Source organism: Rhincodon typus, chromosome 32 (assembly GCF_021869965.1).
Source record: "Rhincodon typus isolate 14 chromosome 32, sRhiTyp1.1, whole genome shotgun sequence".
NCBI classification, from domain to species: Eukaryota; Metazoa; Chordata; class Chondrichthyes; order Orectolobiformes; family Rhincodontidae; genus Rhincodon; species Rhincodon typus.
Genome location: NC_063363.1, coordinates 7628846 through 7644685, shown reverse-complemented (window position 1 = coordinate 7644685; position 15840 = coordinate 7628846). Strand labels below are relative to the sequence as shown.

Genomic DNA, 15840 nt, shown 5'->3' with positions numbered 1-15840 from the left:
AACCCAGTGACAGCGAAGGAACAGCTATACATTTCCAAGTCAGGATGATGAGTGGCTTGGAAAGGGCCTTGCAGGTGTTCCTATGTATCTGCTATCCTTGTCCTTCCAGGTGGTAGAGGTTGCCATTTTGGACAATGACGTCTAAGGGACTTTGGGAAGTTGGTCGATTTATCTGGGAGCTGGAGAAAATCCATGGTGCTGGGGATGGGGCATTAGGATTGGTCGGGCCTCCATACACTCAGACCCAGCCTTGACGCACCATCCCTCCCTGGGTGTGCCCCTCACTTCAGGGCCTGTGTGGATCTTGCCTCTGTCCCAACTCCTCAAACCATCATCCCTCAACAACAAAGCATGAAATCAGAATTGCTTCTGAGTTGGTGTAAATATTTATCAATGCTGCCTCTCTCCTCTCACCCCATAGGCATGCTGGTTTTCCTTTTCAATTGGTAGGAGAACTATCCTGATGAAAAGGTGTCTTCTTTTTCCTCCAGCAACGCTCAAGATCTGTCTAACCAATTGACTTATTTACAAAAATCTGGTGTTTGTAATGGGATCAGGGTCACACAATTCCTGGAGCATCAACCTGCAGCAATCTGCAGATTGCCACTTTTGTTATTTTTTTTGTTTCTCACGCAATCCAGGTACAGGTTGGTGGACTCTCGAATGGGAAATTAACTCAATGTTCCTCGTGTAATCGTTCTTCAAAAGCCCGTCTTTTCATTTTGACCATGGTTTTGATCGTTCTGCTTGTATTAATTTTTGTCCTGTCTCCCCCTTGGGCATTTTCCCTTTGTAAAGCTCTCCTGAGATTCTCCTCCGTTTGAGCTGAGCAGCACGATGATTGTTCTTGTTGTTATCCAAAGCGTTTTCGTTGAAAATTGCCAGAGAAACGAAAAAGTGGAAAGAGACAGATAGGCCAGCAGGGATAAACGCTGATGACTCATTCACAATTTTGTTCTGGGACTGAGTCTTCCACACTGTGCCTAACACAGGACAGTGATGTGGGAAACACCTCCAGTACAACATTCCTTGTATCCTTGCTAGAATCTCTCTGCGATCTCATCCCCTTCTGCACTCTGAAAATCCTCAGACAGTACAACAATCTGGGATAACTCCACTTCCGGTTTTTTGTACGTCCTCGTTTGATTGATGGGCTACCCTGACATTGACAAGCCCTTAAGTTCTGTAATTTGCTGCCTAAGCCTCTATTCTCCTTTAAGACACTCCTTGAAACCTACTTCTTTGAGTAGGCCTTTGGTGTCAGCCACCCTAAAGTATCCTTCAGAGGCTCGACATCAAATTTCGTTGATAAGCCATCTCAGGAGATTTCGCAGTGTTAAAGGCGCTATAACAATGCACATTGTTGCTAACTGGTTTGGAATGCCTGTGACAAACCAACACTGCTGCTCTGTGACACTGTGCTACTACCCCAATAGGAACAGTCAATATCATCTCCTGTACCACTGCCCACTACAAGTGGCTGCACGATAAATCAAATGGCACGGGGAATACTTTCAGATGTGGTGCTGTGCGCCATCAGATGCATGATTGACACTTCCTCGACCTGACAGCTTCCAGGGGTAATGTAGGGAGAAACATGGAACACACAACGAGCTGTAAACAAACAGTGAAATCCCAAAGCAGTTCAAAAATGGGCAGGTTAGGTGGATTGGCATTGGGAAACGTGGCATTGCAGGGATGGGGTGGGGGTGATGGTTCTGGCTGGGATGCTCTTCGGAAGATTGGTGTGGATTCAACGGGTCGAAGGGCACACTGTAGGGATTTAATGATTCTATAAAATGACTGGCTCAGGTAGCCCATCCCTAAGTAAGGTCATTGGGATAGAGATAAAAACAAACTGTAGAGGCTGGAATCCAAAGCAGACAAACAGGAGGCTGGAAGAACACAGCAAGCCAGATAGCATTTGGAGGAAAGGAGCAATCAGCGTTTCGGGTATTACCCTTCTTCAGGATGCATGCTCCTTCTTACCTGGTCGGCTCGTCAAAGAACATGATGGGGGGATTGTTGACAAGCTCCAGGGCAATGGCCAATCGCTTGCGCTGTCCACCAGACAGAGAGAGAGTCCGCGTGTCCGAGCAGTCGAGGAGACCCAGTGCTGTCAGGATTTCAGTTACCTTGAAACAGGGTGCAAAATGTTACAGGCAGGCAGCAATGGTGACAGGATCATACAAAACAGGCCATTCAGCCCATCAGAACCGTGCTAATTAGCCCCACTCCTAATAAATATCATGTTCTTTCTCCTGAGCCTCACTGACTCATATGACAGACTTATTGCCACTTTTTTTGTAAGCTCACTGTAAACAACTCCAAGCTCATTCTTCTCCTGCTATTGCATTAACAATTAAAAGATTGCAAGCGGGCATAAGACTGAGAGCATACCCATTGCCCATCTTGTGTAACGGGTGAGAACTTTGGGGCTGTCCTGAGCTGTGCACAGAATTCCTCAACATAGTCAAACCTGTTTTGTTGATACACAATTCGAGCCTTTGCCTGGGTGTGAACTGCATCTTAGAATCTCCCAATCCGACATTAGAACAGACACCTCCCAATACGGTCAGTAAAGGTTGCCTGGCTCCATGGAAAATTGGGAGATTTCCTAATTATCCTTCTTAGTGATTCTGTAAGTGCTATGTTATTGATGTTGCACTTTCTTCTGTAAGTACACCAAAGCTTTTGCTGTTAAAATTCGTATTCAAACCCCTCCGAGAACTGACCTCTCCTAATCTCTGTAAACTCCTCCAGTAAACTCAGATGCCCCTCCGAGATCTCCAACTCTCGCGCACCCTCTATCCATCATTCACTGTTGCCAGGCGTGCATTCGCTGCCTACGCCCTTAGCTCTGAAACTCCCTTCCAAAATTCCACCACCACTTTCTCTTGTATTCAAACTACCGCTCAAAACTACCACTTCGACCGAGCTTTTGTTCACCAGCCCTCGTGCCACACAAGAACCAGGAGCAGGAATAGGCCAGCTGGCCCATCGAGCCTGCTCCGCCATTCAATAAGATCATGGCTGATTTTTCATGGACTCGGCTCCACTTACCCACCCTCTCACTATAACCCTTCATTCCTTTACTGTTCAAAAATCTATCTATCTTTGCCTTAAAAACATTGAATGAGGTAGCCTCAATGCTTCACTGGGCAGGTACTTCCACAGATTCACAACCCTTTGGGTGAAGAAGTTTCTCTTTAACTCAGTCCTAAATCTACTCACCCTTATTTTGAGGCTACACCCCCTAGTTCTAGTTTCCACCCGTAAGTGGAAACAACCTCTCTGCTTCTGTCTTATCTCTTCCTTTCATAATTTTATATATTCTCTAAGATTCCCTCCCTCATTCTTCTAAATTCCAATGAGTATAGCCACCTTTTTTTTGTAACACTGATTTCATTCCTTCTACTTCACAATGTTCCTAGAAAGTCCTTTGGGACATCCTATTATGTTAAAGGTATTATAAGGATGTATTTTTTTCTGAGAATGTTGTTTTGTATTTTCGTAGCAATGAAAACCAGATCTTCATGTTGACAATAGTTCTCTCAGTCACCAGAGTCAAGGGGCAATACAAAGTGCAGGAGAAAAGTGAAAAGGAATTGGTTTGAAATTCCTCTTTTGAGGTCTCCAGTCAACGTAAATGTAGCTGAAATATTATGCCAACATAATAAAGGAGGTACCACCAATTAGGAGCTGCAGCACAAAGCTTCCATGAGTTGGAACGTGTTATCAGGAATTGCGGCCAATGTAATATTCCCTTTTGCAGGGTGAACCCAGTTTAGAACTGCAGAGCACAGGAAGAGGCCATTCATCCTATCAAACCTGTGTTAGAGCTATCCAACGGATTACACTTCTCTGGTATTTAACCTGATTATCTTTTGGAAATTATTAATAAATCAGACTGCATCTTCTTGTGATGCCATGCGGTTCAGCTCAAAAATTACTGCATAAAGAGAGTCTCATTTTACCCTTTTATCCTAAAAGAAAGTTGTACTTCCACACTTTATTTCTGTGGCCACTGTAAAATACTATTAGCATAATATATTGATGTATTAAAACAGTCTAATTAATTGGAATTTGTAACTAACACACTTCTGATGATTGCTCGTCACAAATCACACGACACCAGGTTGTAGTCCAACAGGTTTATTTGAAATCACAAGTTTTCGAAACGCTGCTCCTTCATCAGATGAAGTCGGCAGTGCTCTGAAAGCTTGTGATTTCAAATAAACCTCCTGGACTTAAAATCTGGTGTCGTGTGACTTCTGACTTTGTCCATCCCAGTCCAACACCGGCACCTCCACATCCTGGTTATTGCTGATTATAGAAGTGTGCATGTATGTTACAACATTCAGACGATTTCTGAAACTTAAAGCCTGTTTTGTTTAACAGTTTATTAATGTAACCCAACACACAGGTTCATTAAAATGGTATCATTAATTGGTGTTTGTCACTGTATTTCTCAGAAATGTCGCTCCTTGGTAAGCTCAGCTGGATTTTATTTTAAATGGGTGCCCCCTGGGGACCCACCTTCTTGCCAGCGGAAATGGTTCCTCGTTATTTATCTTCTCCCTGGATGGTTGGTTTGGTATACAGAGTGATGCCAACAGCAGGGGTTAAATTTCCTATACCAACTCAGTTCACCACAAAGGTCCCACCTTCTCAACCTCTCCCCTCGCCTGAGGTGTGGTGACCCTCAGAATATAGCACTACCAGTCATCTCCCTCTAATGAGAGAGCAGCCCCTACAGTCCTCTGGAATTCCGACCACTATATCAGTATGGCAACTCCTACTGCTCCATCCAGGATTTTGAACACCTCTGTACAATCTCCCTTTCACCCCTCTTTTCTCAGGAGGGAAAAACCCTTGTCACTTGACGTGACTGAACTCCCACATCCCTGCTCCAAGTCTGGTCTAAGATCTTAACAACCTCCATAAAAAGACAGGAACTGAATGCAATGCTGCAGTGAGGTTTTGATGCGTGCTTACACCGCAGTGAGCTCTCTCACAGGAGCACTAATTAATAAAAGAAATTGTTATCCAACACATTACCAACTGTTTCAGGGACTCAGAATAGGACTGGAAATTTGCTGCAGCATTATGAGACCGAAAAAACTCAGGCTGGAAGCTGCACTGACATTCAGCAGGTCTATTTTGGTGCAAATACATTTGCATATTTCTTGAATTCAATTTTTCAATCCACTATTCAGAGACGTGTGCAAATAGCTCCACCACTGGTGTGATCAAACTAAACTGTGGCCAAGTTCACTTCAAATTAAATTACTAAAAGGGGTTGATGACTCACCAGCTCCTTTTTAACTTCTAATCTCTCCTTCAGCTTGAGGTGGACCGATACCTGTAAAAAAAAAATTATTAAATAGAAAAGGATGTGATTGCACTGGAAGGGGTTGCAGAAGAGATTCACCAGAATATTGCTTGAGATGGAGCATTTCAGTGATGAAGAGAGGCTGGATAAGCTCAGGTTATACAGTCATAGTACAGTACAGCACGGAAGCAGACCCTTCAGTTTAACTTGTCCATGCTGACCTGATTTCTAAATTAATCTAGTCTCATTTGCCAGCATTTGGCCCATATCCCTCTAAACCCTTCCTATTCATGTCTCAATCCAAATGCCTTTCAAATGTAATTGTCCCAGCCTCCACCACTTCCTCTGGCAGCTCATTCCATACGTGCCCCACCCTCTGCATGAAAAAGTTGCCCCTGAGGTCCCTTTTAAATCTTTCCCATCTCACCTTAAACCTATGCCCTCTAGTTTTGGACTCCCCTACCTTGGGAAAAAGATCTCGGCTATTCACCCTAACCATGCCCCACATGATTTTAAAAACATGTTTAAGATCAACCCTCAGCCTCTGATGCTCCAGGGAAAATAGCCCCAGCTTACTCAGCCTCTCCCTACAGCTCAAACCCTCTAACAGTGGTAACATCCTTGTAAATCTTTTCTAAACCCTTTCAAGTTTCGTAACATCCTTCCTACAGCTGGTTGTTTTATTTGAAGCAGATAAGGCCGAGGGGGACCTGATAGGAGGTGTTTAATATGAGCGGCATGGACGGGATGGATAGAAAATAACTTTTTTCCTGAGTCAAAGGGTCAATAACAAGGAGACAACTTAGGTGAAAGGCAGGTTTAGAGAGAACTTAAGGAAAAACTTTTTCTTTCAGAGGATGGCGGGGATCTGGAGCAAACTGCATGGGAGAGTAGTGTATGCAGGTAACCTCACAACCTTTCAAAAGCACTCGAGAAATGTCGTAACATTCAAGGCTAAAGTGGGATAGTGTAGATTTAATAGTAATGACCTGATAGGTCAAAGGGTGCCAGAAGTTTGCATATTAGAGTGGAAATCAGATTATTTGCTTTATTCTTTAAATTTGAATCAAACCCAAATTATCCGAGCATTTAAAGCCCTTTGCTGATATGTATAGCAGAGCATATTAGGAAAATCATTTCAATTGTAGCAATTATATTCTGAGAGAGAACAAACACCACACAGAGGTAAGGGCAACGACTTTCTTTCTCTGCTGTTTTAAGATGTAACCAGAATTCCTTTAATTCAATTGCGGCTTCATCAAATACAATTATTCAATGGTTAATTATTTCTACCATTGCTTCTTTCATCAATAATCTATGTTCTCTCACATCAGAACACTTGGGTTTTCCTAAACTGGCATTTCCAAAGCACCTTATAATGTTAATTGATTTCCTTCAGTTTGAGAAGGCGTCGGAATCCAGCACAGCAACAGCTGAGACGTGATAGTGGCTTGAAAAGATGTAATGAAGAAGGCTGTTTCAGAGATAGCAGGAATTGCAGATGCTGCAGAATCTGAGATAATGAGGTGCAGAGCTCGATGAACACAGCAGGCCAAGCAGCATCAGAGGAGCAGGATTTTCTGAAGAAGGTTCTAGGCCCGAAACGTCAGCCTTCCTGCTCCTCTGATGCTGCTTGGCCTGCTGTGTTCATCCAGCTCTGCACCTTGTTATCTCTAATGAAGAAGGCTAATGGGTTTGCTGTCCTTCGTTAGGAGAGGAATTAAACATAAAAGTAAAGCTTCAATTACACAGGGCATTGGTGAGACCACATCTTCAATACCGTGTGAAGTTTTGCTCTGCTTATTTAAGGAGGGATGAGAATGTGTAGAGGGGGTTTACTAGACTGATACCTGGAATGAGTGGGCTGTCCTATGAGGAAAGGTTGGACAAGCTGAGCTTGCTTCATTGGGATTTTGAAGAGTGAGGGGTGCCTTGAGTGAAATGTATCAAATCCTGAATGGGCTTGACAAGGTCAATGCAAAAAGGATGTTTCCTCTTGTGGGTCAGTCCAGAACTAAGGGTCACTGTTCGAAAGATAGAGGTCACCTTGAAGTGAATTGAATTAGCTTTATCGGTGGGGTAGGGGTGGAGGTTAGATAGACCTTAGGATTAGAGTAAAAGTTCGGCACAACATCATGGGCCAAAGGGCCTGTACTGTGCTGTACTGTTCTATGTTCTCTATGTTCTATTGTCATGTATACTCAAATAAGTACAGCGAAAAGTTTATAAATTGCCACCTGCAGCACCATGTGTAGGTACAAAGGTAACTCAGTACAATCTTTAGTTACAGGACAGAGAAAAATAGAAAAAAATGTACATTACAGCTATACACATTACAGCCAGAGATCAGAAAACAAGAAGCAAAGTTAAAGAGACAAACATCAGTCTCTCTTCAAAGGCTCTCTGCAGCAAACCAGTGCAGGGGGGGTTCCACACGATCTGACTGCAGGCTGCTGTCACAGTCTGCACTGGGACACTAGCTACCCCGCTCCAGGCACTGGCTTCCTCCGCCGAGCCCACTTTGGAGGCCGGGGCCGGGCGTACAAGGCCGGGAGAAGGGAGGAGAGAGGGAGAAAAGAAAAAGAACAAAGAGAACGAGCAGGGCAGGGGAGCTCCAGTTGGAGCGTCCTACTGTACTGTCATCTGGCCTTTCCAGGGCAAAAACGAAGGGAATTTTTTTTTTCTGTCTCAGAGGATTGTCCAACTTTGGAACTTTCTGCCTCAGAATGTGGCAGAAACAGGGCCCTGCAATATTTTTAAGTAGGACTCGTCTAAAAGAGTTTCAGGTAACGTGAGTTCAAAACACCCAACATTTCAGCCACGCTCTTAATGATCAATGGAGCAGGCTCAAAGGGCTAAATAGTTTACTTTGCGAACTGTGTTTGTATCACTTTGGATCTATGATTCCCAAAGCTCTTCACCATTTTACTTTGGGAGAGCCAGGCATCTTCCGTGTGTGGTGTGTGCTTGAGTCTTTAGCAAACTGACTGATGGAGATTGATGTCTTTGATTCATCTTTGATTCAGAGGAGATTTACCAGGATGTTGCCTGGAATGGAGGGAAGGTCTTACGAGGAAAGGTTCAGAGAGCTAAGGCTCTTCTCTTTAGAATGATGAAGGATGGAAGGTGACTTGATAGAGGTGTACAAAATGATCTGAGGTATAGATACAGTGGACAGCCAGAGACTTTTTCCCAGGGTGGAGGTAGCTATTACGAGGGGGCATAGTTTTAAAGTGAGTGGAGGTAGATATAGAGGAGATGTCAGAGATAGGTTCTTTATTCAGAGAGTGGTCAGGGGCGTGGAATGCATTGCCGGAGAGGGTAGTGGAGACGGCCTCATTAGGGGCATTTAAGCGGCTATTAGCTAGGCATATGGATGATAGTATAAGGTAGGGGTGGAGGTTAGATAAACCTTAGGTTTAGGGTAAAAGTTCGGCACAACATCGTGGGCCGAAGGGCCTGTACTGTGCTGTACTGTTCTACGTCCTATCCATTACTGCACTATCATTGTAGCAGGATCGTAGAAGGTCAAGTTTGGTTTTTGTTGTCTAACAATCCCTGTGCTGATATGAGTTACTTCTCAAATGCAAAGACTTCAGCGATGTAGTTACCCACAGCAGCCATTCTGCTTAAGGAGCAAAATTAAAAGCAACAAATAATCATGTGTTTTTGGGAGTTGGTTGAAGAAAGAATGTTGACCAAGGTGGACGGAGACTCCATGCAGCGAAATATGTCCTTCAACCTCCCCCAGGGCGAGCAGACTGGACCCAGGTTTTGAGAGTACAGCACCAACTTCCAAACAGGACCAGCGTTAGCTAAGATAATGCACCAAAGCCCATCGTTTTCAGCCTCAAAAAGGAGGCAGGTCAGATAAAGCAAGTTGACACGCGTGCAAAGATACAGGTTATATGTAGGACATTTGGTTGACCTCGCAATGGAACATGAATCAAGATGTGCCCCAGTTGCTCTTGAACTATTCAACTTTAAGTGCTCGAGGCCAGATCTGGAGTGCGAGAGGATCTGGAGCTCGGGTTTCAACTGGCTTTGTATTTTTTTTCCCCACCCAGCAGCTCTTTGCTGGAGGATTTTACTCGTGTCCCTTTGTGTTCTGCTCAGACTATGCATTCTTTCCCTTTTTGTCTTTGAAAAATTTGTTAAAGCAGGGGTTTCATTTCAACACACTACTGCTTGTTCTGGCTGAACTTCAAAACTAATTAATCCTGTGAAACTGGCAAACAACAGTGCAAGGAAACAAAACCAGCAGGTGGGTTTGCAAGTGGGGGAAGCTGCATACTTACACGCTGATCTCTTTCACAAACAATTCCACAGACATTCATTCCCTCCACCAACATGTTCAGTAGCAGTTGCATGTGCCATCTACAAGATGCACTGCAGAAATTCACCAAGGCTCCACAGACAGCACCTTCCAAACCCATGACCATTTCCATCTAGAAGGACAAGGGCAGCAGATACATGGGAACACCAGCCCCTGCAAATTCCCCTCCAAGGCATTCATCACCTTGACTTGGAAACTTATCACCATTCCTTCACGGTCACTGGATCAAAATCCTGCATTCTTTCCCTACTGGCATTGTGGATTTACCTACACCAAACAGACAGCAGTGGTTCAAGAAGGCAGCTCACCCTCACCTTCTCCAGGGCAATTAGGGATGTGTAATGAATGCTGGCCCAGCCGGCGATGCACAGGTCCTACAAGTGTAAGGACATCAACAGCATAGCGGAGAACTACCATCCAGCCATAGTTTTAACTGTTACCCAGTGAACTGTTTTGCAATACTATTCCTCAGATCAGCCAAACAAGGATCGCACAATGAAGCAGTCAATATCACAACTGCTTCAACATTTCATCGGCCACTCAAAACCTCACGTTCCAACCACAAACCATGGAGATATTGTTTGGCAAAATGGGTTAGATGCTTGCCTTTCAAACCCTAAGGTCTGGGTTCAAATCCCATTCCGAAGGTACCACATAGGTCGTTGTGCTGGCTTCAAGTACCCGGGCAAAACAAGTCGAACAAATCTGGGTACAAGTTTACAGGACAAAACTGTCTCCATTTACATACCAGTACACAAGAAAATCCAGTGACTGCTGCCAATGTGAAATAACACTCCTTTATGAGGTGTGTAGCAGAGAGCCTGTTATCACCAGTTTCCTACTGATGCTGAAGATAAAAATGGCACTGAATGGACCTCCCAGCATTAACAAAGTCCAGCTTTATGGCAGAGCAGAAGAAGTGTGACTTTGCAAACAAGTCAATTTTTGCTAGTTCTGACCCAGGCTGCTGATCTTTTCTGCTGAGATAGGAAGATATAGTGTTCAGGGGTGTGTAGGTTAGGTGGGTTATCGGGGGATGGGTCTGGGTGGGATGCTCTGAGGGTCGGTGTGGACTTGTTGGGCCGAAGGGCCTGTTTCCACGCTGTAGGGATTATGTGATCTATGATCTATAAATTATAGGAGCAGGAGTAGACCATTCGGTCCATCAAGTGCACTTCACCATTCAACGAGGTCATAGCTGATTTAATACTCCACAACTCCACTTTCCTGTGTTATCCCCATAACTCTTGGGTTTTTTTTAGTGATTATTTAACTTCATTGTGCAAACAAAAGCGAGCTCTGCGAACAGGGGAACAAAGTATAGGAGGGGAAAACATTCAAATGAGAATTAAGTCGGGAGTAATTTGGCAGGTCAGGCAGGGGTCTGACTGGATCAAGTGTACCTCAAAATGTTAACTCTCTGCTTTCTCTCTCTACTGATGCTGCCAGATCTGCTGAGTTTCTCCAGCACTTCCTGCTTTTGTTTCACACTTCCAGCATCCACAGTTCTTTGTTTTATTTCAGGTGCAGCATTTGTTCTACACCTGGTTCAATATTGCTTTCATATTACTTTAACAGAGAATAAGCTCGGATACAGTGTAAAACCAACTTTACTCCTGCTCGTGAGTATTCATAAGTGAGTTAAATTAAAATTGTTCCTATTGGTAATTCCCAATGGGGTAGGTCCTCTCTCCAGGCAGAGATCACTCCTCTGCCAATGTATCAAATTTAAACTTCTCATGCTGGGGTTCAAATCCCTTGCTGACACATGCCTCACTAGCCCTGCACATTTCCACAGACTCACTACCTTCCAAGAGCTCCGAATTATCTTGTCAAATTCATTCATTCCACTATCAGTGGCCAGGCCTTCAGCAATCCAGATCCAAAACTCTGGAATTCCCTCTCTAAACCTCTCCACCTCGCCCCTTTTTATGGTGCTCCTTAAAACCTATAAATTCATCAAAGCTTTCGGTCACCCATCCGACTGTTGCCTTCCCTCGGCCCAGCATCAATTCTTTTGTCTGCTTTGTTTCTGTCAAGCGTTCTGGTACAATAACAATGCCACATAAACGCAAGTTGCTGTTGTTGTGGGTCAAAAGGGAAGTGGTGTGTCTTAGGTGAACACATACCATCATGGCTTCCAGTACAGTGAGGTGTGGGAGAAGCATGTCATCTTGCATGATGTAACAGGACATCTTCCTGAAAGTTCGCAGATCCCGAGGCTGCCCATTCACCAGGATCTGGCCTTTCATTCCGGTTTTCCTAGAAGTAACAGAAAAGGAAATTTTTTAAAATGGTAATTCTCATTAATACTTACAGAACAGAAACAGGCCATTCATCCCAACGGTTCCATGCTGGCATTTATGCCCCTCACCAGCTTCCTCCCACTGTTCTTCATGTAAAGCCACCAATACCTCTTTCTCTTCTCTTTCTTGTGTTAATTGTATTTTTACTTCAGAACATTTACACTATTCATCTCAACTACTTTTTATTATAGGAGGTTTTGCATTCTGACCATTCGCTCTGTAAAGAGAAGTGTTTTTTTTCCCTGAATTCATGATTGGATTTATTTGTGACTAACTTGTTCTGTTGGTTGCTAGATCTGAGGCTGAGTGTTTGCAGAGTCAGACTGACTCCAGGGGCCTTTAATAATAGCAGGTGGGACCCAGCCGCAGAATTCCTGTCCTCATGTCTGGAATTTCAGGAGGGGGATGCGGTTGGTTGTGGATCACACAGAACTCAGCAGTGCCATTTCAAACAGGACTTATTTTCACTGCCCCTTAACCTGTAGTTGAAATAGATGGAGAAGAGCAAATGCACTTGAAAAGTGGACAAAGTCTATGAAGCTATTAAAATCTCCAGCTCTTTAAACATGAAAAGAAAACTTCATCTGCCAGTGAGAGTAAAAATAGAACACAGATGTTGCAGGAAATCAATAATTGATAGGCCATCTGGTGTAGCCTTGGAAAAATGAATTACCATTTGTTCCCATGGTTTTCAAAAACTTCAATGCAGACATTTGTCAAGGTTTGCTATTACAGCTGAGTCCATTATGATGATTGATGGAGTTCTAAAACACCTACACCAGCAAAGTGGCTGTCAATCAAAATGTGAATGCAATCAATAGAGACTATTCAATGATTAGTCGTCTTTCATATTATAGTGACTTGAACGAGGTTGGCCACATGGGTCTTGCTGAGTATGAGATTCCTGATTGGGCTAATCAGAGAGTCCTGGCTAACAAATATAAACAGGAGTCTCAGAGAGTCTCCTCTCTCTAGGGACTGGCTCAGAGCTAACTGCGTACATGTAAATAAAGGGATACTGGCCTCCATAGAGTTATTTCACATATATTTACTGAATATAAGTTTATTTGTTTTAATAATAGGTTGATGATGGGGGGAGTTTAAAGTCTTTGAATAGGTTACATAAGACTCTTCCTGCTTTGGAGCTCTCTTAGACTGCTAGAAGCCTTTTTTTTCCCAATGTCTACATGGTTCCTGGGGAACACACCTAATGGATTCAAGATGAGTGGCTGTGGAGGTGGTATAAGGGACATTGAAGTCACATGGGAGCATGAGATGGCATGAAATAGTAAGGGGGTGACATGGGGCGGTGAGGAATTGTGAACTTAACAGCTCTTTTTTAAAACTGCACTGAAGTTTCAGAGAGCCAGGGAAGGTCTCCTAGCATGCACAGTAGTGATCACTGATTGCTGTTCCCAAGTTAAGACGTATTAAGAATCAGAGAATCCCTACAGTGCAGATTCAGTCTACACTGCTCCACCCCTTCTACCTACCCTAGACCCACATGAGGTTATTACCCCACAACTAACTCACCTAACCTGTACACCTTTGGACTGAGAGGGGAAACCAGGGCACCTGGCAGAAACCCACACAGACAAGGGGAGAACACACAAACTCCACACAACTGGTCACCCAAGGCTGGAATTGAACCCGGATCCCTGATACTGTGAAGCAGCAGTCCTAACCATTGTACCACTGTGCCACCCCAATTCTATGGCTCTATCTTGGATCTACCTGAGATTTTAAAGACATCAAGAAATTTGTGGAGAAAGCGGGAATACGACATAATCATACTGAATGGCGGAGCAGGCTCAAAGTGCCAAAATGATTTACTCCTGCCTCAAGTTTCTGTGTTTATCTTGCCTCTGGGATCCGATATGGGCTGCCAATAGCGTTGGGTAGCAGGACACAGCCTTCCTCCACTGTAATCCAATACATTGGTATAGCTTTAGCTGTACTGTAAGTGAAATTCGAAATAACTTATAGTTTGGATTCGAACAAGAACTCTATGATCATTAGTAATGGGACCATTCACGATCTACATGACAGCAATAAAGTTTTCCGTTTTCCCTTAGTTCAAAGAGATTATCAGTGCAAGGATCAATTGTAATGATAATCTATCACTTTTGTGACTCACCGATATCCTGCCAGAATGTTCATGAAGGTTGACTTTCCAGCGCCTGAAGGACCCATAATCCCAATTAGCTCTCGACTGCAGAACTTTCCGGATAGACATTTTAACAGAGTCTTGTATCCTAGGAGGCAAAGTTGAATATGTGTGACAAGAGCTTGGCATTTACTGGAATGGATAGCATGTTAGCATTTCAGTCCTCCACCTCTAGGATGCTTATTTGAATTCAGACTTGAGAAGAGTTATACGGTCCTATATAACAACAACAGGTGACCAAGCTCATTCTGGATGCTAGTCACTACGCCCCTATAACACAACACTGCCATTAATTTGTCATTAGATTGTCAATAACATTCCAGTAGTGCATACTGTGGAAAACAGAAAAGTCAGACTGGTGAAATGGGTAATGTTTTTTTTCCTCAGGTTGAGGGTAAAGCACATCATTGATGCAGAGTAGAATAGCCATTATTATGTGTGAGAGTGTATTTGTGAACAGCAGTGGGTAGCCTTTTTATTTTTGAGTCAGAAGGTTTTGGATTTACTGCCTCTGCTCCCCCATACTCATGAACAAAATTTAGACCAGCACCCTAGTGTAGTTCCAAGAGAGTGCAGCACTTTTGGAGATGCTATATTTTGGATGTGACATTAAACAGAGGCTTGGTCTGCTCTCTTGCGAGAGTGAGAAAGCTACAATGAATTGACAATTTATTCTGGCCTTACCAACAATGCCCACAGCCCATGAACAAATGGAACAAAAAACTTTTTCAAAGAACAACTGAGAGGTTTGCCACATTAGTGTGGCCAATATCTATCCCTCAACTAAACTCAAAACACTGCAGATGCAGGAAATCTGAACTAAGAGCTGGGGAAATTCAGCAGGCTTTGCAGCATCTCTGGAGAGACAAAGTTAACGTTTTCAGTCCGATATGAGAACCCCCTCCTTCTGAGTGACATTCACAGCAAAAGTCTCCTGATGTTTTGATTTATCTCTCAATCATCATCGGTAAAATGCATATAATTTTACTCTTTGTGGCACCTTGCTGTGCACAATTTGATTCACATTCCCTACACTGCAACAGTGATCACTTTTCAGACATACTTAATGGTCTATAAAGTGCTCAGTGGCATTAAGGTTTTGAAAGGTCGGCTTTTCTTTTCCTTTATCAATATTTCACTGCACTCTACTGCCTTGGCATTTTTAAAATTTAAATTTCTTCAAACAAGCTTTGGCCAAGAATTCAGTCCAGATGAAGGATGTGCTGACTTTAGTTTACTCATCCGAATGTAGAGGCAAAAGGGTTTTTAGTTTAGAAATGCATCATTGTGTTGGCACAGGCCTGATGGGCCGAATGGACTTGTTCCTGTTCCGTAGTGTTCTTTGTCCAGTGCTTCCTGTTTGAGCATGTAAGATGGGTTCATAACTGAAGTAGCTTCACTCACAGTTCCTGTGCTTTGACCCATTAACCAACCACAGTGCAAAGAAACACTTCCTCCTGGAATCTCCCTAATTTTCCCCTTCACAACTTGAAGCTCTGACCCCTGTGGTAATCATATTGCATATACAGAAGAGCATTATTTGTTTTTAAAGACATTTCAATACTCCCCACTTGCCTGGATGAGTGTAGCTCCAACAACACTCAAGAAGCTTGACACCATCCAGGACAAAGCAGCCCACTTGACTGGCACTACATCCACAAACATTCACTCCCTCCACCACTGACGCTCAGTAGCA

General features: G+C 43.5%; 1 protein-coding gene across 1 annotated transcript in view; it reads right to left on the bottom strand.

Annotated features, from left to right (window-relative positions):
* Window positions 1-15840, bottom strand: part of abcg4a (ATP-binding cassette, sub-family G (WHITE), member 4a) — a 65105-nt gene that overhangs the window by 24554 nt on the left and 24711 nt on the right. Inside the window, exons 2-5 of the mRNA XM_048615360.1 lie at window positions 14115-14232; window positions 11801-11933; window positions 5315-5365; window positions 1990-2135 (exon numbers count right to left, since the gene is read on the bottom strand). Coding sequence (XP_048471317.1) covers window positions 1990-2135; window positions 5315-5365; window positions 11801-11933; window positions 14115-14232 — 448 coding nt within the window. The remainder of the gene's footprint in view (window positions 1-1989; window positions 2136-5314; window positions 5366-11800; window positions 11934-14114; window positions 14233-15840) is intronic.